The sequence below is a fragment of the Salmo salar genome, chromosome ssa22 (genome assembly GCF_905237065.1).
Source record: "Salmo salar chromosome ssa22, Ssal_v3.1, whole genome shotgun sequence".
NCBI lineage: Eukaryota > Metazoa > Chordata > Actinopteri > Salmoniformes > Salmonidae > Salmo > Salmo salar.
The window spans coordinates 31,377,670-31,397,130 of NC_059463.1; the positions used below are offsets into that span (position 1 = coordinate 31,377,670).

Genomic DNA, 19,461 nt, shown 5'->3' on the forward strand with positions numbered 1-19,461 from the left:
GCATTCTCTCAACCATCTTCACCTGGAATGCTTTTCCAACAGTCTTGAAGGAGTTCCCACATATGCTGAGCACTTGTTGGCTGCTTTTCCTTCATTCTGCGGTTCGACTCATCCCAAACCATTTCAATTTGGTTGAGGTCAGGGGATTGTGGAGGCCAGGTCATCTGATGCAGCACTCCATCACTCTCCTTCTTGGTAAAATGGCCCTTACACAGCATGTGGGTGTGTTGGGTCATTGTCCTGTTGAAAAACAAATGATAGTCCCACTAAGCGCAAACCACATGGGATGGCATATCGCTGCAGAATGCTGTGGTAGCCATGCTGGTTAAGTGTGCCTTGAATTCTAAATAAATCACAGACAGTATCACCAGCAAACCACCCCCGAACCATAACACCTCCTCCTACATACTTTACGGTGGAAAATACACATGCGGAGATCCTCCGTTCACCCACACCGTGTCTCACAAAGACGACGGTTGGAACCAAAAATCTCCAATTTGGACTCCAGACCAAAAAATACATTTCCACCGGTCTAATGTCCATAATTGAAATGCATTCCAGGTGACTACCTCATGAAGCTGGTTGAGAGAATGCCAAGAGTGTGCAAAGCTGGCATAAAGGCAAAGGGTGGCTATTTGAAGAATCTCAAATATAAAAGATATTTTGATTCGTTTAACACTTTTTTGGTTAGTACATGATTACATATTTGTTATTTCATAGTTTTGATGAATTCACTATTATTATACAATGTAAAAAATAGTAAAAATAAAGAAAAACCCTTGAATGAGTAGGTGTTCTAACACTTTTGACCGGTAGTGTATATCTATCACAGCTTCGAAACAACCACATACAACCTTAACCCTTTACCCTCGTGGAAATTGAAATGTTTCTAACAAAGAACTATAAAAAGCATACACATGACCATGGTAGCAATTCAAAGAGAGCAGTTTGTAGATTATGGGGAAATTATCTGACCAAAGGTGAGGACACAACAGTTCAACTGACACAAAACTGATGGAGGGCATTATTAGAAAGCTTGTTCTATTCCCAACATGACTAGCTAAGTTATAAAATACAATCTTACAGTGTTAGGCTTCACAAGGCACTGCAGACCAACAGATTGTAATTTTGGTTAGCATTGAATGGAGTCGTGAGTGCATTCATGTCCGAGTTTATAGCGCTTGGTAGTACACACATTTAGAACAGCTGTCAGTTGAATCCCATACAGCACTGTAAAGTGGACAGCTGTCAGTTGAATCCCATTCAGCACTGTAAAGTGGACAGCCTGAGTTCTGATGTCATATATAGTATGTTAATGTACAGCCACTGAGTTCCAATTGAGGCGCTTATCAATGACTAAATCTGCCATTTTCAACCCGTATACGGGATGAAAGGGTCTGTGAGTGTAAAGGGTTAAAACAACCTTTTATAACCTTATATCAACTGCTCATCGGCTCTATAAAATCTACAATACATCTGCTGTTGTAATTGATATTACAGATCAATCTGTCCATCTCTATGGGGGACATTGTGGTCCATAGATAAATCACTGCCCCTGGTCTGTCTAACCACTTTAATACTGAATATCTCATTACATGAATTACATCCTCTATATACCACGGCTACAGTACATTGGCGGTTTATGCATCTGATCTCAATTATAATGGGAGGTCCAATCCAGACACACTGAGCTGCAATGCTGCAGTACACAGCAGAGCCACTGCTGCCTGGGGAGGCAGACAGACAGACAGACAGACAGACAGACAGACAGACAGACAGACAGACAGACAGACAGACAGACAGACAGACAGACAGACAGACAGACAGACAGACAGACAGACAGACAGACAGACAGACAGACAGACAGAATTGCTACCAGACACAACCAACCTTCCATCTTTAACATAGACAGCACAGGCTATGCTGTTATGTCATACTTTAGTAGACTATAATCATGACTAGCACCATAACTAACATGATGACCACACGAGTGTTACGTGGAAGAGAGTTGCAAAATAAATGTACACATACATGTTATTCAATCATTGCATCCATACTGCTCGCGCGCGTCAATGAGCGTCTGCATAGCCAGGCGCTAAAATAGAACTTGGTTCTATTTGTGAAGCTTGATGCGCTGAAAGTCCCGCCTCTCCCATCTCCTCATTGGTTTTTAGGAGCATTTACCCATGTGGGTGATTAAAAGATGAACTGAGGTACACACTCCAGTCCAGTTGGTGGTGGTAATGCACTTTAACCTCTCTAGGGGGTGTGGGATGCTACTGTCCCACCTGGCCAACATCCAGTGAAATTGCAGAGCGCCAAATTCAAAAACAGAAATACTCATTATAAAAATTCATAAAACATACAAGTGTTATACATCAGTTTAAAGATTAACTTCTTGTTAATCCAACCACGGTGTGTCAGATTTCAAAAAGGCTTTACGGCGAAAGCACACAATGCGATTATCTGAGAACAGCGCCCAGCAGACAAATCATTACAAACAGTTACCAGCCAAGTAGAGGAGTTACACAAGTCAGAAATAGTGATAAAATTAATCACTTACCTTTGATGATCTGCATATGGTTGCACTCACAAGACTCCCATTTACTCAATAAATGTTCATTTTGTTCGATAAAGTCCCTCTTTATATCCAAAAACCTCCGTTTTGTTCGTGCGTTTTGTTCAGTAATCCACAGGCTCAAAGGCAGTCACAACAGACAGACGAAAAATCTGAAAAGTATCAGTAAAGTTTGTAGAAACATGTCAAACGATGTTTATAATCAATCCTCAGGTTGTTTTTAGTCATAATAATCAATAACATTTCAACCGGACAATAGCTTCGTCAATATAAAAGGAAAACAAGAAAGCATGAAAAACCTCTGGGCCACTGCAGTGTCCACTCATTCAGAATGGTCTTACTCCCTCATTTTTTCAGAATACAAGCCTGAAACAATTTCTAAAGACTTTTGACATCTAGTGGGAACCATAGGAAGTGCAATTTGAGTCCTAAGTCAATGGATACTGTAATGGCATTCAATAGAAAACTACAAAAAATAAAAAATCCCACTTCCTGGATGGATTTTTCTCAGGTCGTCGCCTGCCATATCAGTTCTGTTATACGCACAGACATTATTTTAACAGTTTTGGAAACTTAGAGTGTTTTCTATCCACATCTACCAATGATATGCATATCCTAGCTTCTGGGCCTGAGTAGCAGGCAGTTCACTTTGGGCATGCTTTTCATCCGGAGGTGAAAATAGCCTAGTGAGGTTAAAGTTGGTTGCCAACTGCCCTATAAAATCCAAAGAAGAAGAAGAAGAAGAAGCCTGAAGGAGGAGAGATTACTAGATACGAACTTGATTTACCCTTTTATCTGTGGATGAATTGTCAAAGTAGAGGACCTTCTGCATTTCAGGTAAAATATCAACCCAATGTTTATATCCCAGGACAAATTAGCTAGCAACAGCATGCTAGCTAGCTAAAATGCCATAAATGTTTAATGCTTTTCGACCTGTCCCCAAATTAATATAGTTGGTTCAGAGTTCGTTTTGATATTTCAACCTTTGTGTCCTGATCGTGTCTTGTGTGGGTGGACAAAATCAACATTAATGGCGGACGCATGCTCACGCCCGGTCTAGTCAGCATGTAAGAACCACAGCAGGATAAACAGCAGTTCAGTTACAAAAACAAACACAACCCAGAGAGTAATGAAACTTAAGACAACAGCAGGAAAGCAAGGGAAACAGCACAAGCTTCAGGAGTTTTTCAACAACCAATTGGCTAATTCCAATTAGCTGTGTAGCCAGCTAGCTACAACACATTTTATCTTAATCAATCACCCAAACCGTTCCTCTACAGCGTGTCTGAAGGAGTGAAGGAACCCCATGTTACTGACCGTCATCACTGGTGTGTGGCTCAGTACCGTTGTCAGCCTCGTCGATGGTGCCTGGCTCACTGTGGGGGCTGTCACTGTGGACACAGAGAGAGAGATGGACAGTCAGTCAACTCACACACACCCACAACACTTGCATAGGTTACAGGGTCTAAACTAATGCCTTCTCCAGGAAAGATGAGTTACAGGTCATACTTGGATCAGTACCAAGTGAGGGATTAATTGAAGTAGGGGAAATTTATATCAGCATATTTCTCTAGGAAGTAGTACATGTTATAGTTGGACCAGCTCCAGGTAAGTGATTAATTTAACTAAGAAAAATATGCATATTGATGCACGCTAGCTTGTAAGCCATCTATGGGAGTTTTGATATGCGAACCATTCCCAAGCAGTATTATTGGCATCTGTGTAATAGAAATATAGTACACAGACATACACACACATATTGACACCCCCACATACACACACTCACACATGCACACACACAATCACCACCACTAGCAGAATCCTTTTTTTCCTTTCACGACTCTGACGAGCCCGACGCGAAGGATGCACCGCTTCCTCGGGAACAGGCCCGATCCCCGTGATCTGCGCGAAGAGAAGGCGGAGAAGGAGAGGCCGAAGATCGGGCTGCCTTCTGAGAATTCGTAGACAATCGAATAAACCCCCACTTCCCTCCATTCTGCTAGCAATCTTTGGACAATTAAATTGACGAGTTAAGCAGAAGATTAAACGACCAACGGGACATTAAAAACGGTAACATCTTATGCTTCACGGAGTCGTGGCTGAACGACGACAACATCAACATACAGCTGGCTGGTTATATGATGTACCGGCAGGATAGAACAGCGGCGTCTGGTGAGACAAGGGTCGGCGGTCTATGTATTTTTGTAAACAACAGCTGGTGCACGATATCTAAGAAAGTATCTCATGATGAGGTAGAGTATCTCATGATAAGCTGCAGACAACGCTACCTACCGAGAGAGTTTATCTCTATTATTTGTAGCTGTTTACATACGACCACAGTCAGAGGCTGGCACTAAGACAGCATTGAATAAGCTGTATTCCGTCATAAGCAAACAAGAAAATGCTTACCCAGAGGTGGCGCTCCGAGTAGCCGGGGACTTTAATACAGGGAAACTTAAGTCTGTTTTACCAAATTTCAGCATGTTAAATGTGCAACCAGAGGAAAAAGAACTCTGGAATACCTATACTCCACACACAGAGACGCATATAAAGCTCTCCCTCGCCCTCCATTTGGCAAATCTGACCATAATTCTTACCTCCTAATTCCTGCTTATAAGCAAAAATTAAAGCAGGAAGCACCAGTGACTAGATCAATAAAAAAGTGGTCAGAGGAAGCAGATGCTAAGCTACAGGACTATTTTGCTAGCACAGACTGGAATATGTTCCGGGATTCCTCTGATGGCATTGAGGAGTACACCACATCAGTCATTGGCTTCATCAATAAGTGTATCGATGACGTCGTCATCACAGTGACCGTAAGTACATACCCCAACCAGAAGCCATGGATTACAGGCAGGATCCGCACTGAGCTAAAGGCTAGTTTATAAGAAATCCCGCTATGCCCTCCGACGAACCATCAAACAGGCAATGCGTCAATACAGGACTAAGATCGAATCGTACTACACCAGCTCTGACGCTCGTCGGATGTGGTAGGGCTTGCAAACCATTACAGACTACAAAGGGAAGCACAGCCGAGAGCTACCTAGTGACACGAGCCTACCAGACGAGCTAAACTACTTCTATGCTCGCTTTGAGGCAAATAACACTGAAACATGCATGAGAGAACCAGCTGTTCCGGAAGACTGTGTGATCACGCTCTCCGCAGCCGATGTGAGTAAGACCTTTAAACAGGTCAACATTCACAAGGCCGCAGGGCCAGACAGATTGCCAGGATGTGTACTGTGAGCATGCGCTGACCAACTGGCAAGTGTCTTCACTGACATTTTCAACCTCTCCCTGTCCGAGTCTGTAATACCAACATGTTTTAAGCAGACCACCATAGTCCCTGTGCCCAAGAACACTAAGGTAACCTACCTAAACAACTATTGGCCTGTAGCACTCACGTCTGTAGCTATGAAGTGCTTTGAAAGGCTGGTCATGGCTCAAATCACTCCAATTTGCATACCGCCCCAAAAGATCCACAGATGATTATTACTCCACACTGCACTTTCCCACCTGGACAAAAGGAACACCTGTGTGAGAATGCTATTCATTGACTAGAGCTCAGCGTTCAACACCATAGTGCCCTCAAAGCTCATCAATAAGCTAAGGACCCTGGGACTAAACACCTCCCTCTGTAACTGGATCCTGGACTTCCTGACGGGCCGCCCCCAGGTGGTAAGGGTAGGTAACAACACATCCGCCATGCTAATCCTCAACACAGGGGCCCCTCAGGGGTGCATGCACAATCCTCTCCTGTACTCCCTGTTCACTCATGACTGCACGGCCAGCCACGACTCCAACACCATCATTAAATTTGCAGATGGGACAACAGTGGTAGGCCTGATCACCGACAACAATGAGACAGCCTATAGGGAGGAGGTCAGAGACCTGGCCGTGTGGTGCCAGGACAATGTGATCAAGACAAAGGAGATGATTGTGGACTACAGGAAAAAAACAGACAAAGCACGCCCCCATTCTCATCGACGGAGCTGCAGTGGAGCAGGTTGAGAGCTTCAAGTTCCTTGGTGTCCACATCCCCAACAAACTAACATGGTTCAAGCACACCAAGACAGTTGTGAAGAGGGCACGACAAAACCTATTAGATTTGGCATGGGTCCTCAGATCCTAAAAAGGTTCTACAGCTGCACCATCGAGAGCATCCTGACTGGTTGCATCACTGCCTGGTATGGCAACTGCTCGGCCTCCGACCGCAAGGCACTACAGAGGGTAGTGCGAATGGCCCAGTACATCACTGGGACCAAGCTTCCTGCCATCCAGGACCTCTATACCAGGCGGTGTCAGAGGAAGGCCCTAGAAATTGTCTAAGACTCCAGCCACCGTAGTCATAGAATGTTCTCTCTGCTACCGCACGGCAAGCAGTACAGGAGCGCCAAGTCTAGGTCCAAGAGGCTTCTAAACAGCTTCTACCCCGAAGCCATAAGACTCATGAACATCTAGTCAAATGGCTACCCAGACTATTTGCAGTGCCCTCCCCCCCCCCTTTTTACACCACTACTACTCTCTGTTATAATCTATGCATAGTCGCTTTAATAACTCTACCTACATGTACATATTACCTCAACTAACCGGTGCCCCCGCACATTGACTCTGTATCGGTACCCGCCTGTATATAGTCTCGCTATTGTTATTTTACTGCTGCTCTTTAATTACTTGTTACTTTTATCTCTTATTCTTATCCATATTTTTAAATAAGCATTTCACTGTAAGGTCTACACCTTTTGTATTCGGCACATGTGACTAATAAAATGTTATTTGATTTGAGACAGTCGAGGTACAGATCTGGGGAAGGGTACCAAAAAATGTCTGCAGCATTGAAGGTCCCCAAGAACACGGTGGCCTCCATCATTCTTAAATGGAAGAAGTTTGGAACCACCAAGACTCTTCCTAGAGCTGGCTGCCCGGCCAAACTGAGCAATCAGGGGAGAAGGGCCTTGGCCTGTGGAGATGGGAGAACCTTTCAGAAGGACAACCATCTCTGCAGCACTTCACCAACCAATCAGGCCTTTATGGTCGAGTGGGCAGACGGAAGCCACTCCTCAGTAAAAGGCACATGACAGCCCGCTTGGAGTTTGCCAAAAGGGACCTTAAAAGACTCTCAGACCATGAAAAACAAGATTCTCTGGTCTGATGAAACCAAGATTGAACTCTTTAGCCTGAATGCCAAACGTCACGTCTGGAGGAAACCTGGCACTCGAAGGCTGTAATCGCTGCCAAAGGTGCTTCAACAAAGTACTGAGTAAAGGGTCTGAATACTTATGTAAATGTGATATTTCAGTTATTTATTTTTTATAAATTTGCACACAAAAAAACAACTGTTTTTGCTTTGTCATTATTGGATACTGTGTGTAGATTGATAAGGGGAAAAAAAATTGTATACATTTTAGAATAAGGCTGTAAAGTAACAAAATGTGGGAAAAAAATCAAGGAGTCTGAATACTTTGTGAATGCACTGTACAGTATCTACCTCAACTATCACCAGTATCCCTGCCCATTGCTATGGTCCTGGCCTTGCATTCTCCGGTCTATATTATTTCTTGTGTGTTCTTATTTTCCCTGATTTAGTATTAATTCGGAGCTCTTTTTAAAATAATCTATTCTGGATTTGACACTTTTCTATTTCTTTACCTTGATATTGAATATAGCATTGCTGAGAAAGAGCCTGCAAGTAAGCATTTCACTGCACTGTTTAAACCTGTTGTATCCTGTGCACATAACAAATGTACTTTGATTTGATTTTGATTTGAATAATTATTTCTACATGAACTTTAGAGTATCTGTATCATGAATATTGGGATAAAACGCAACAACGAGAAAAGGCCATTTGTACAGTTACATAATGTATCCTTCCATGCAGACCTGCTCTTTAACTAAATACCATTCTACATTTCTAGCAACTAGATAAAATGAATTATCTTAGGTATTATATCCAAGCACTGTCTATAAAAGCATGTGCTTAAGAAAATACCACCCCCATAGGAATTGCACTCATGCTTTACATAAATGAGCCTAGCATCCTCATCTCTACTACACACTCCAAATTCTGCTCTTCTCACCACATTATCAAGCAGGATGGTAATGTAGTCTGTGAGTGACCATGCCATATGCTGGAGAGGCCAGAAGAACAGTCTAACTGTACTGGTGCTAAACCCAGGGTTACACAAGTAACAGTATTACTGCTTTAGCCTTAGCCATACGGTATGTCTTCAGTGCTTGTCTTAAAGATGGTGACCTCCCAGGTCTAGCTACTTCTCACCAGTACTCCTCTCCTCCAGTCATGCACTTCTCATAGACTGGCCCGTCCAGCTCACGGTGGCTGGGAAAGATGACCTCGTTGTGGATGATGATGGTCTTGATGACCTCATTGACATGTGCCTGGATGGCTACAGGGTCCTGTCCGTCGGGGATGGGCATCAGGGTGGGGCCGAAGCAGATGGCCAGGTTATAGGGATCCATCATGTTCTCATCACTGTACTGGGATAGACTGGAGGGGAAGAGAGAGAGAGATGAACCAATGAACTTCATATTTACATTATGAGGTGAATTGATGGGTGGATCCATTAAAACATACTCAAAGACCTGCGTTTGCCAATAAAAGTGAGGCCTATCTGTTTCCCAAATCAAATCAAAGTTTATTTGTCACGTGCGCCGAATACAACAGTGAAATGCTAACTTACAGGCTCTAACCAATAGTGCAAAAAAGGTATTAGGTGAACAATAGGTAAGTAAAGAAATAAAACAACAGTAAAAAGACAGGCTATATATAGTAGCGAGTCTATAAAAATAGCGAGGCTACGTACAGACACCGGTTAGTCAGGCTGATTGAGGTAGTATGTACATGTAGATATAGTTAAAGTGACTATGTATATAAAAGATTGAACAGAGAGTAGCAGTAGCGTAAAAGAGGGGTTGGCGGGTGGCGTGACACAATGCAGATAGCCCGGTTAGCCAATGTGCGGGAGCACTGGTTGGTCGGCCCAATTGAGGTAGTATGTATGTATAGTGAAAGTGACTATGCATATATGATAAACAGAGAGTAGCAGCAGCGTAAAAAGAGGGGTTGGGGGGGGGGCATTTGTCCGGGTAGCCATTTGTCCGGGTAGCCATTTGATTACCTCTAATATAAAGAGGGTTGAGTATGGCTGTAACTGTAGACTCTACAGTGAGTTGAGATCTACAACTTCACTGAAGTAGCAACATGTCCTTTACTACATGAGTTGAGATCCATTTTGGCCCTCCACCACATCTCAGTATAAGAAAATCCTTAAACCCCCTACCTTTAGTTACATTAACCCCCAACATCCCAACTTAGCTAGCACATTCCTCAGTCTCCCTGTTTAGCTTAGATTCCCACACCCATCCAACCTTAACAAGCCTGCCTTTAAAACTTCACAGTTTAACAGGCCTATTAATAAGCCATCCTGGTTTAGGGGGCAGTAAGCCCATCCTCCCTTCCAGCAGCAGCCTAGTCAGGCAAACGGCCTATCCTCACACCCATCTGCTTTAAGGGGGGCTCATAATCAGAACAGAGTGGTGTGGAGCTTTGGTGTGGAGCTGGAGCAGTAAAGAACTACAACTGGCCCAGAGCCTAACTCTGTCTGAGGGGGGCATAAAACACAGAGGTAAAAGTCAGAATGTGGAATCAAACGTTTTGTTCTGCAGTGGAACCAAGCAAAGGGAGCATCAATAACAGCCCAATAAAACAGGACAGGTATATTACTGGGTTGATGGATCTGTTTCTGAGCAGGCCCGTAAATAACTTCTAAAGCTCTGCTGGCAGACGCGGTAATAAATAGCAGGTGAACAGTAGGGCTGTTCAATAACTCTGGAAATCAATGTATTTTCCTCTCTGAATACTGCAGCAGAGACTCACTAGTTTTGTTGATTTAGTGCAGTACAGGGATTTTTCAATTCCCCAAATACTCCGAAATGTGTATAAAAGTTATAATTTCAGACCTTTACTTCATCCTGTTATACTGTATGCCCTTAGTGTATAGGTTCTCTGGTATAGGGACAACTCTATTCAACAACAGAGGACTGTGATATGTGAGTTGTTATGTCAATGTGGCCAACTTACTGATTGAGGAAAGCGAACAGGTATCTCATGACGATGATGACGGTGCGAGGAAGAGTCACAACAATCTGCTGGACGTGATGCGCTCTCTCAGCTCCAGACTCCAGTTCTGAAACAGAAGAAGGCCAGAGTCATAACACCACCTGGCACTGAGATTAATGGGAGGGAAAATAAAGACATGATGCTCCATAACAACACCATGATCTATTGAATATACAGAATGAGCAGACTTTATCAGGCTGGCAGTCATACTAAGGGTACAGTAATGACAACACAAACACTCCTATTATTAATAGATAACCCCTCATTTAAATCAGAGGATATGGTGATTTGAGTGACTGGGCTATCTGGAGCAGGGGAAAACACTGCAAAGCTGTGCTGAGTTAGTAGACTGATGTGGTCCCCTCTCTCCTCCCTTCCTATTGGGTTTCTATTGAATCACAGGCAGGCAGACAGCCATGGTGTTGAGATTGTTTCCATGTGTTCCACTGCGTGCCTTTCGACCCTACCCTGCTATACCATAAAGCAGTGTGTGCAGGGTGTAGAGGTTGGGGAGTGATGATGTATCTGTGGACCAGGAGGGTGACTTTTCTCTCTTCTATTCTGATTCTATCTCTACTAGATAGTGTGTGAATAATCCACTGTATCGTAGCCCCAATTGTGTTATTTCACCACCCAGATGGGTAGGAATATGGTATAATTTCAGTTACCCTCAACACATTTACTACATTGATCAACAGTGTAGAGTGTACTCACTTATAGTAGACATGAGATCCAGGAAGCGTTCCTTGGGGAACAGAGGGTTCTCCAGGCCCCTGAAGTACAGCTTGAGGACCCCTGCCACTGAGTTGATGTCATGTTCATTCTGGTCTTCAATCAATGGGTCTTCACCTAGTAAAACAATAGAGTAGAGTTATTATTTTGGAGTATCTGACCACTGCAACAGAACTGAATCACTAAAAAGATTAACCAATAAATACTTCATTACTGTACATCATTTTTATTAAAGTGGGCTTACAAATTCTTACTTGTTACATGTAGAAAATAATGTGAAGAAATCTACTGTATGTCTTTAGTTCAATGGGTTTGTGGTGTTATTGATCCTGAGCTGTAGAGGAAAAACTAAAAGCTAATCTATCACCATTTACCCCCAGTCTCGCCAGGGACCTACCTCTCTCAAATGAGTTTTTAATATCATTAACCTCCACCTGGGAACCAGGCACACGGAATATGCCCTGCTGCTGGAGCCCTGCAACAACACATAGAAACATCATACTGAGTCCAAGGCTGAGCCTGAGCCCACCATTATCCCCACACCCAGACGGCCGACTACATGAAAGACCAACTGCAAACACACAACAGAGAGCAGGAAATGTAATCTTGTCATAAAGGGACATGTTGTTTCTTCTTCCAGGTGAGGGCCCCTTGGTTGGTCTGCTGCATATGGTTTCTGTTAGAGAACCCCTAATCAGTTTGTGGGGGTTTCATTAGGTCTCGGGGGGTAGGGGAAGGAGGGGTCAGGAGGGGGGGTACAGGCTTTGAGGCTACACCACTCTGGCTGGAGTCAGATGTGGAGGTGGACAGAAGGATGAAGATATGAGGAGGGAAGGTTGAAGTGATTAGTAAACAAAGACCAAGGGACCTGTCAGTCCCTATGCGTGATGTGCTGCCACGTGATGTGTTACCATGCTCCTGTCACGTTATTCACTAGGGGCTGAGGTGTTAAATCATAGCAGGTATAGTACCAGTCAAAAGTTTGGATAGACCTACAGGGTTTTTCTTTATTTTTACTACTTTCTACATTGTAAAAATAATAGTGAAGATATCAAAACTATGAAATAACACATATGGAATCATGTAGTAACCAAAAGTGTTAAGATTTTAGGTTCTTCAAAGTAGCCACCCTTTGCCTTGATGACAGCATTGCCCACTCTTGGCATTCTCTCAACCAGCTTCACCTGGAATGCTTTTCCAACAGCCTTGAAGAAATTCCCACATATGCTGAGCACTTGTTGGCTGCTTTTCCTTCACTCTGCGGTCCAACTCATCCCAAACCATCTCAATTGGGTTGAGGTCGGGTGATTGTGGAGGCCAGGTCATCTGATGCAACACTCCATCACCAAATAGCCCTTACACAGCCTGGAGGTGTGTTTTGGGTCATTGTCCTGTTGAAAAACAAATGATAGTCCCACTAAGCGTAAACCACATGGGATGGCGTATCACTGCAGAATACTGTGGTAGCCATGCTGGTTAAGTGTGCCTTGAATTCTAAATAAATCACAGTGTCACGAGCAAAGCACCCCCAACACCATCCCACCTCCTCCCCCATGCTTCATGGTGGGAACCACACATACGGAGATCATCCATTCACCTACTCTGCATCTCACAGACACAGGGGTTGGAACCAAAAATCTCAAATTTGGACTCATCAGACCAAATGACAGATTTCCACCGGTCTAATGTCCATTGCTTATGTCTCTTGGCCCACGCAGGTCTCTTCTTCTTATTGGTGTCCTTTAGTAGTGGTTTCTTTGCAGCAATTCGACCATGAAGGCCTGATTATGGTGGTCTCCTCTGAACAGTTGATGTTGAGATGTGTCTGTTACTTGAACTCTGTGAAGCATTTATTTGGGCTGCCATCTGAGGCTGGTAACTCGAATGAACTTATCCTCTGCAGCAGTGGTAACTCTGGGTCTTCCTTTCCAGTTGCGGTCCTCATGAGAGCCAGTTTCATCATAGCGCTTGATGGTTTTTGCGACTGCACTTGAAGAAACTTTCAAAGTTCTTGACATTTTCCAGATTGACTGACCTTCATGTCTTGAAGACATGTCATTTCTCTTTGCTTATTTGAGCGGTTCTTGACATATGGTCTTTTACCAAATAGGGCTATCTTCTGTATACCACCCTTACCTTGTCACAACACAACTGATTGGCTCAAATGCATTAAGGAGGAAAAAATTCCACAAATTAACTTTTAACAAGGCACACATGTTAATTGAAATGCATTCCAGGTGACTACCTCATGAAGCTGGTTGAGAGAATGTAAAACGTGCAAAGCTGTCATCAAGGCAAAAGGTGGCTACTTTGAAAACATAAAATATAAAAAATATTTTGATTTGTTTAACACTTTTTTGGTTACTACATGATTGCATATGTGCTATTTCCTAGTTTTGATGTCTTCACTATTAGTATACAATGTGGAAAGTAGTAGGATATATCATCTGTTATGTTCACAGTGGAGTTCATAGCTTTCTACTGGTGTTTTGAATACCCTTCTATACAGTCAATACAGTAAAGGTGTCATTTTAGTAGACTTACCATACAAATTGATGTGGCGAATACAGCTCTCAACCACAAGAGGAATAGGTTGACCTGAATCCTGAGAGTAAATCATGGCAATAGTGAGAGTAAAGCATGGATGACTGACACTAATAAGGTGACAAGAAAATGATTAACCACAAATACTATACTGTCCATATTGAAAGATTCTGTTGTTTATGTATAATAAAATACATTTCAGCATACTGTGTATTCTATTAATCAGAGCACAGAGTATTCTAGGCCTGCCCTGCACCCCGCCATAAGGAAATAAATGCCTCTTCTTGATGGCTTCATAAACAGCAGTGTCCACCAACATTCATATGAGCACCATTAAAGTGACAGATATAAACCATTGCTATTCACAGCCCCTCATTACAGCAAGCAAACAGTCATGAAACAAGTGGAGTAGCAGTGACATGCTATTGGAGCTCATTAGTACGACTGCGTGTGGAGCAGAAGGCAGAAATCAGCATGTAGAACTATTAGTGTAATAGTTTTCAGGTGGCCCCACTCTACAGCACCGTGCCATGCGCGCTACCTCCCATCCTACCACTCCCCACTGATAGTACCTGATTGCGGGTATGGGCATTCCGTCTTCCCCTGGGGCAGAAAGTAACGCAGCAAGGAGGTGCAGAGGGAAGGAGGCAGAGAGGCAACACAGTTAGAGAAGCACAGATGACAGACAGAAAGAGCCCCCCCCGGAGGCCTGGAGGATAAGCACAGGTCAGGGGCCGCTGGGATGGCTTGAGATGCAGTGAGACGGGGTGCAGTGAGGGACAGAACCAACTAGCACAGGGCTTTCTACAGAGCCACTATGGGGACTATGAGACACGGTATCCTCACGTCTGAGGATTAGCCGAGGTTAGAGGTCTGTGCTACTACTACATCTAAAAGGATAGGGAGACACTAATCCTCCTTCACCCTGTCTGTGTGCATCGTCAGAGCCATGGGAAGAGAGGAAGAGGAGGTTAAAGACAGTGGTTACAGGATGAGGTTGAGCAGTGAGCAGGAGGAGAGAGCAAGGGAGAGAAAGGAGGACCCTAGCTGCCCTCTCCCTCCAGCCCCACAGAGGGCACTAATTCACACACCCCAGCCATGGGTGGGTACCTTGATGAAGGTCTCCATATTGCCGTTAAACAGTTTATGGTTATAGATGGAGCGCGGCCTAGGCTTCCGCATTTTCTGTGGTTTAGGGGGTAGAGTGGGGGGCCTGGGGAGATGACGGGTGAGGAAGGGAACAAAAACACCATATGCTGTGAAACAGTTGAACGAACACGCAAGGCTGAAATGCAGTTATGAAAACATCTCTCAATAGTCCTGACTTCCACCTTCCCAAATATCCCCCTCTGCTCTATTTTTTTTTTTTTATGTGCAGGAGGAAGTGATCCATATCCAAATCTTGAAAAATCGACCAAAACGAGACGTTTTATCACTTACTGGTGTGTGTTATTTAAACCTGATGGCTCTGCCCTGTAATTAACCCTTAGGCAGCACTAGGCTGGGCTGCTGGGAGTGTTGGGTCCCTGAGTGTCTCGAGGGCTGGGGGCCCCTTCATAAAACCCACTCTGACTGACTTATTGAAAACATTATATTTTTACATTTTAGTCATTTAGCAGACGCTCTTATCCAGAGCGACTTACAGTAGTGAATGCATACATTGCATACATTTTTTTTCCATACTGGTCCCCCGTGGGAAACGAACCCACAACCCTGGCGTTGCAAATACCATGCTCTACCAACTGAGCCACACGGGACCAAAACATAAGAGAGGTTAATGATTCCCAATATATAGCTGAATGTAAACATTATTAAATCAGAGCTTATAAAATCAAGTACACCTGCTGATAGTTCAGGTTACCCCTCACATATACACTGAGTGTACCAAACATTGGGAACACCTTCCTAATATTTATTTGCACCCCCTCTTTTGCCCTCAGAACAGCCTCAAATCGTCGGGGAATGGACTTCAAGGTGTCGAAAGCCCTCCACAGGGATGCTGGCCCATGTTGACTCCAATGCTTCCCACAGTTGTGTGAAGTTGGCTGGATGTCCTTTGGGTGGTGGACCATTCTTGATACACACGGGAAACTGAAGCGTGAAAAACCCAGCAGCGTTGCAGTTCTTGAAACAAACTGGTGGGCCTGTCACCTACTACCATACCCTGTTCAAAGGCACTTAAATATTTTGTCTTGCCCATTCACCCTCTAAATAGCACACATACACAATCCATGTCTCAAATGTCTCAAGATTTAAAAATCCTTCTTTAACCTGTCTCCTCCCCTTCATCTACACTGATTGAAGTGAATTTATCAGGTGATATCAATAAGGGATCATAGCTTTCACCTGGATTAACCAGGTCAGTCTATGTCATGGAAAGAGCAGGTGTTCCTAATGGTTTGTACACTCAGTACAGTGTGGTTAGCAGACCGATGGTACTTCGGCAAGGCCGGTCATGGACAGGGCAAACTAAAGTTTGCCTGGCTACCCAGACTCCTTGCTATGGCCAAATGCTACGCCACGCCCACGGACGTTAGTTTCTTCTCCACAATGAGTCTGGATCTGAGTACCTCCCCGACCCTTCACCGAATACGAACACATTTGGGGCCGTCTGATTGGTCCAGAAACTTTGGGTTGGGTCAGAGCCAGAACACACGTGGGTGAAGCGGCGGTGATTGACATTGATGCTCTGATTGGCTAGAGATGATCCAATCGCTGATTACTTTGTTTTGTACAATGCCCCTTATCGCCACAAACGACTTCAATGGCAATCTCAGACTAAAGATTGTAGCGATCGACAGAGCAGTGGAAGAGTCGTCAGCCTCAACCAAAGTAGCATTCCTAAAAGATATTTAAGTCTTATCCAAACAAAACATTAAAATACACCTAGGAATTTACTTCATTAATATCACACACACACGTGCGCGCACACACACTAACAGCACACATACTAACAGCATGCCTGCTCCATCTGCACTGCAGTCCTGGAGCCCTTCCCAGAGACAGAGAGCAGTGACACACTCCTCTCTGCCATCCAGACGGAACTCAACCATTCTGCTCATTGTGGCTTTGCATCACATGATGTGTAGGTTTGTATGGTCCCGTGTGGCTCAGTTGGTAGAGCATGGTGTTTGCAACGCCAGGGTTGTGGGTTCGATTCCCATGGGGGACCAGTACAGAAGAAAAAATGTTAAAAAAATATATGAAATGTATCCATCGCTCAATATTCAATGTACCGTAACTAACTTGCATAGGGTGCAATGCTTGTATTTGTTGTTGGAGTCAGCCCCGTTCTGAATAACTCAATCTGTACTTGTTACATCCATTTTGTGACTTATAAATGAATGATATGTACCCATTAATTAAATTACTAAAATGTAAAATGTATTAACTCCTGGCAATAAGGTAAATGGAGCAGAAAATAATGGTTGTATGTGAACAAGATGCTCTGAGAACTCCATCCTGTATGACCTGCAGTAGCTTGTTCCTTTGTTTTTTATTTACATTTTTATTAATTTCAACTTTATTTAACCAGGTAGGCCAGTTGAGAACAAGTTCTCATTTACAACTGCGACCTGGCCAAGATAAAGCAAAGCAGTGTGACACAAACAACACAGAGTTACACGTGGGATAAATGTACAGTCAATAACACAACAGAAAAATCTATATAAAGGGTGTGCAAATGTAGTAAGATTAGGGAGGTAAGGCAATAAATAGGCCATTGTGGCGAAATAATTACAATTTAGCATTAACACTGGAGTGATAGATGTGCAGAAGATGAATGTGCAAGTAGAGATACTGGGGTGCAAAAGAGCAAAAAATAAATAACAATATGGGGATGAGGTAGTTGGGTGGGCTATTTACAGATGGGGTGTGTACAGTTGCAATGATCGGTAAGCTGCTCTGACAGCTGATGCTTAAAGTTAGTGAGGGAGATGTAAGACTCCAGCTTCAGTGATTTTTGCAATTCGTTCCAGTCATTGGCAGCAGAGAACTGGAAGGAAAGGCAGCCAAAGGAGGAGTTGGCTTTGGGGATGACCAGTGAAATATACCTGCTGGAGAGCGTGCTATGGGTGGGTGCTGCTATGGTGACCAGTGAGCTGAGATAAGGCGGGGCTTTACCTAGCAAAGACTTATAGATGACCTGGAGCCAATTGGTTTGGCGACGAATATGAAGCGAAGGCCAGCCAACGAGAGCATACAGTTCGCAGTGTTGGGTACTATATGGGGCTTTGGTGACAAAACGGATGGTACTGTGATAGACTACATACAATTTGCTGAGTAGAGTGCTGGAGGCTATTTTGTAAATGACATCGCCGAAGTCAAGGATCGGTAGGATAGTCAGTTTTACGAGGGTATGTTTGGCAGCATGAGTGAAGGATGCTTTGTTGCGAAATAGGAAGCTAATTCTAGATTTAATTTTGGATTGGAGATGGTTAATGTGAGTCTGGAAGGAGAGTTTACAGTCTAACCAGACACCTAGGTATTTGTAGTTGTACACATATTCTAAGTCAGAACCGTCCAAAGTAGTGATGCTAGACGGGCGGGCAGGTGCGGGCAGCGATCGGTTGAAGAGCATGCATTTAGTTTTACTTGCATTTAAGAGCAGTTGGAGGCCACGAAAGGAGTGTTGTATGGCATTGAAGCTCATCTGGAGGATTGATAACACAGTGTCCAAAAAAGGGCCAGAAGTATACAGAATGGTGTCGTCTGCGTACAGGTGGATCAGAGAATCACCAGCAGCAAGAGCGACATCATTGATGTATACAGAGAAAAGAGTCAACCCGAGAATTGAACCCTGTGGCACCCCCATAGAGACTGCCAGAGTTCCGGACAACAGGCCCTCCAATTTGACACACTGAACTCTATCTGAGAAGTATCAGACACCCACTGACATCAAATAACCTTAAATATGCACCATGATCTTTGGATACATACATAGACTTAGGTTATCATTCATTAGGGACTTTGTTTATTTGGCTGCAGACTTGATTGTGTAGGACTGTGTATATTTTACAGTTAGATTTTTATATACATCATACAATAATCATTATTACTCTACCCAATGACTGTGCATGTTAAATCCAATTTCTATAAGTTCAGTTGAAAAGGCGTCTTGGAACAAAGGCAGGGGATTTGAAATGGTTTAGTTATCTTAAGACATCTTACCTCGTAGTCCCACATTCAGCCCTTTCTCCTGCAAACACAGAAGAGAGAAATGTCATTAAGAATATGAGGGCATGTTATGCACAGTGCGCAGGCTAACTCCTGCTCCTCTACCAGGGCTCAGTGAAGGATTTCATGGGAATAGTCAAAGCTATTGAGGGAGAGCTGAATGGTCTAGCAACAACAGCATCCCTGAGACAAAGGCATTGAGCTGTCGCCGTAGAAACCTCAGAGAGGACCCTGTGTGGTGCAGGCCCGCTGCCCGAGGGAAGAAAAGGGCTCTGGGTGGGAGGGGGAAGACTGG

The 19,461-nt window shown here is 43.8% G+C and overlaps 1 protein-coding gene across 2 annotated transcripts in view; it reads right to left on the bottom strand.

Moving 5' to 3' along the window:
- The window catches only part of LOC106583180 (SLIT-ROBO Rho GTPase-activating protein 3), a 102,624-nt gene that overhangs the window by 12,918 nt on the left and 70,245 nt on the right, over positions 1-19,461 (bottom strand). Inside the window, exons 11-18 of one of the 2 annotated variants that reach the window (XM_014167076.2) lie at positions 19,161-19,188; positions 15,102-15,204; positions 13,992-14,052; positions 11,845-11,922; positions 11,430-11,564; positions 10,677-10,782; positions 8,856-9,083; positions 3,896-3,969 (exon numbers count right to left, since the gene is read on the bottom strand). In XM_014167076.2, coding sequence (XP_014022551.1) covers positions 3,896-3,969; positions 8,856-9,083; positions 10,677-10,782; positions 11,430-11,564; positions 11,845-11,922; positions 13,992-14,052; positions 15,102-15,204; positions 19,161-19,188 — 813 coding nt within the window. Of the gene's footprint in view, positions 1-3,895; positions 3,970-8,855; positions 9,084-10,676; positions 10,783-11,429; positions 11,565-11,844; positions 11,923-13,991; positions 14,053-14,563; positions 14,595-15,101; positions 15,205-19,160; positions 19,189-19,461 lie in introns of both variants that reach the window. The other variant, XM_014167077.2, reaches the window with a different exon arrangement.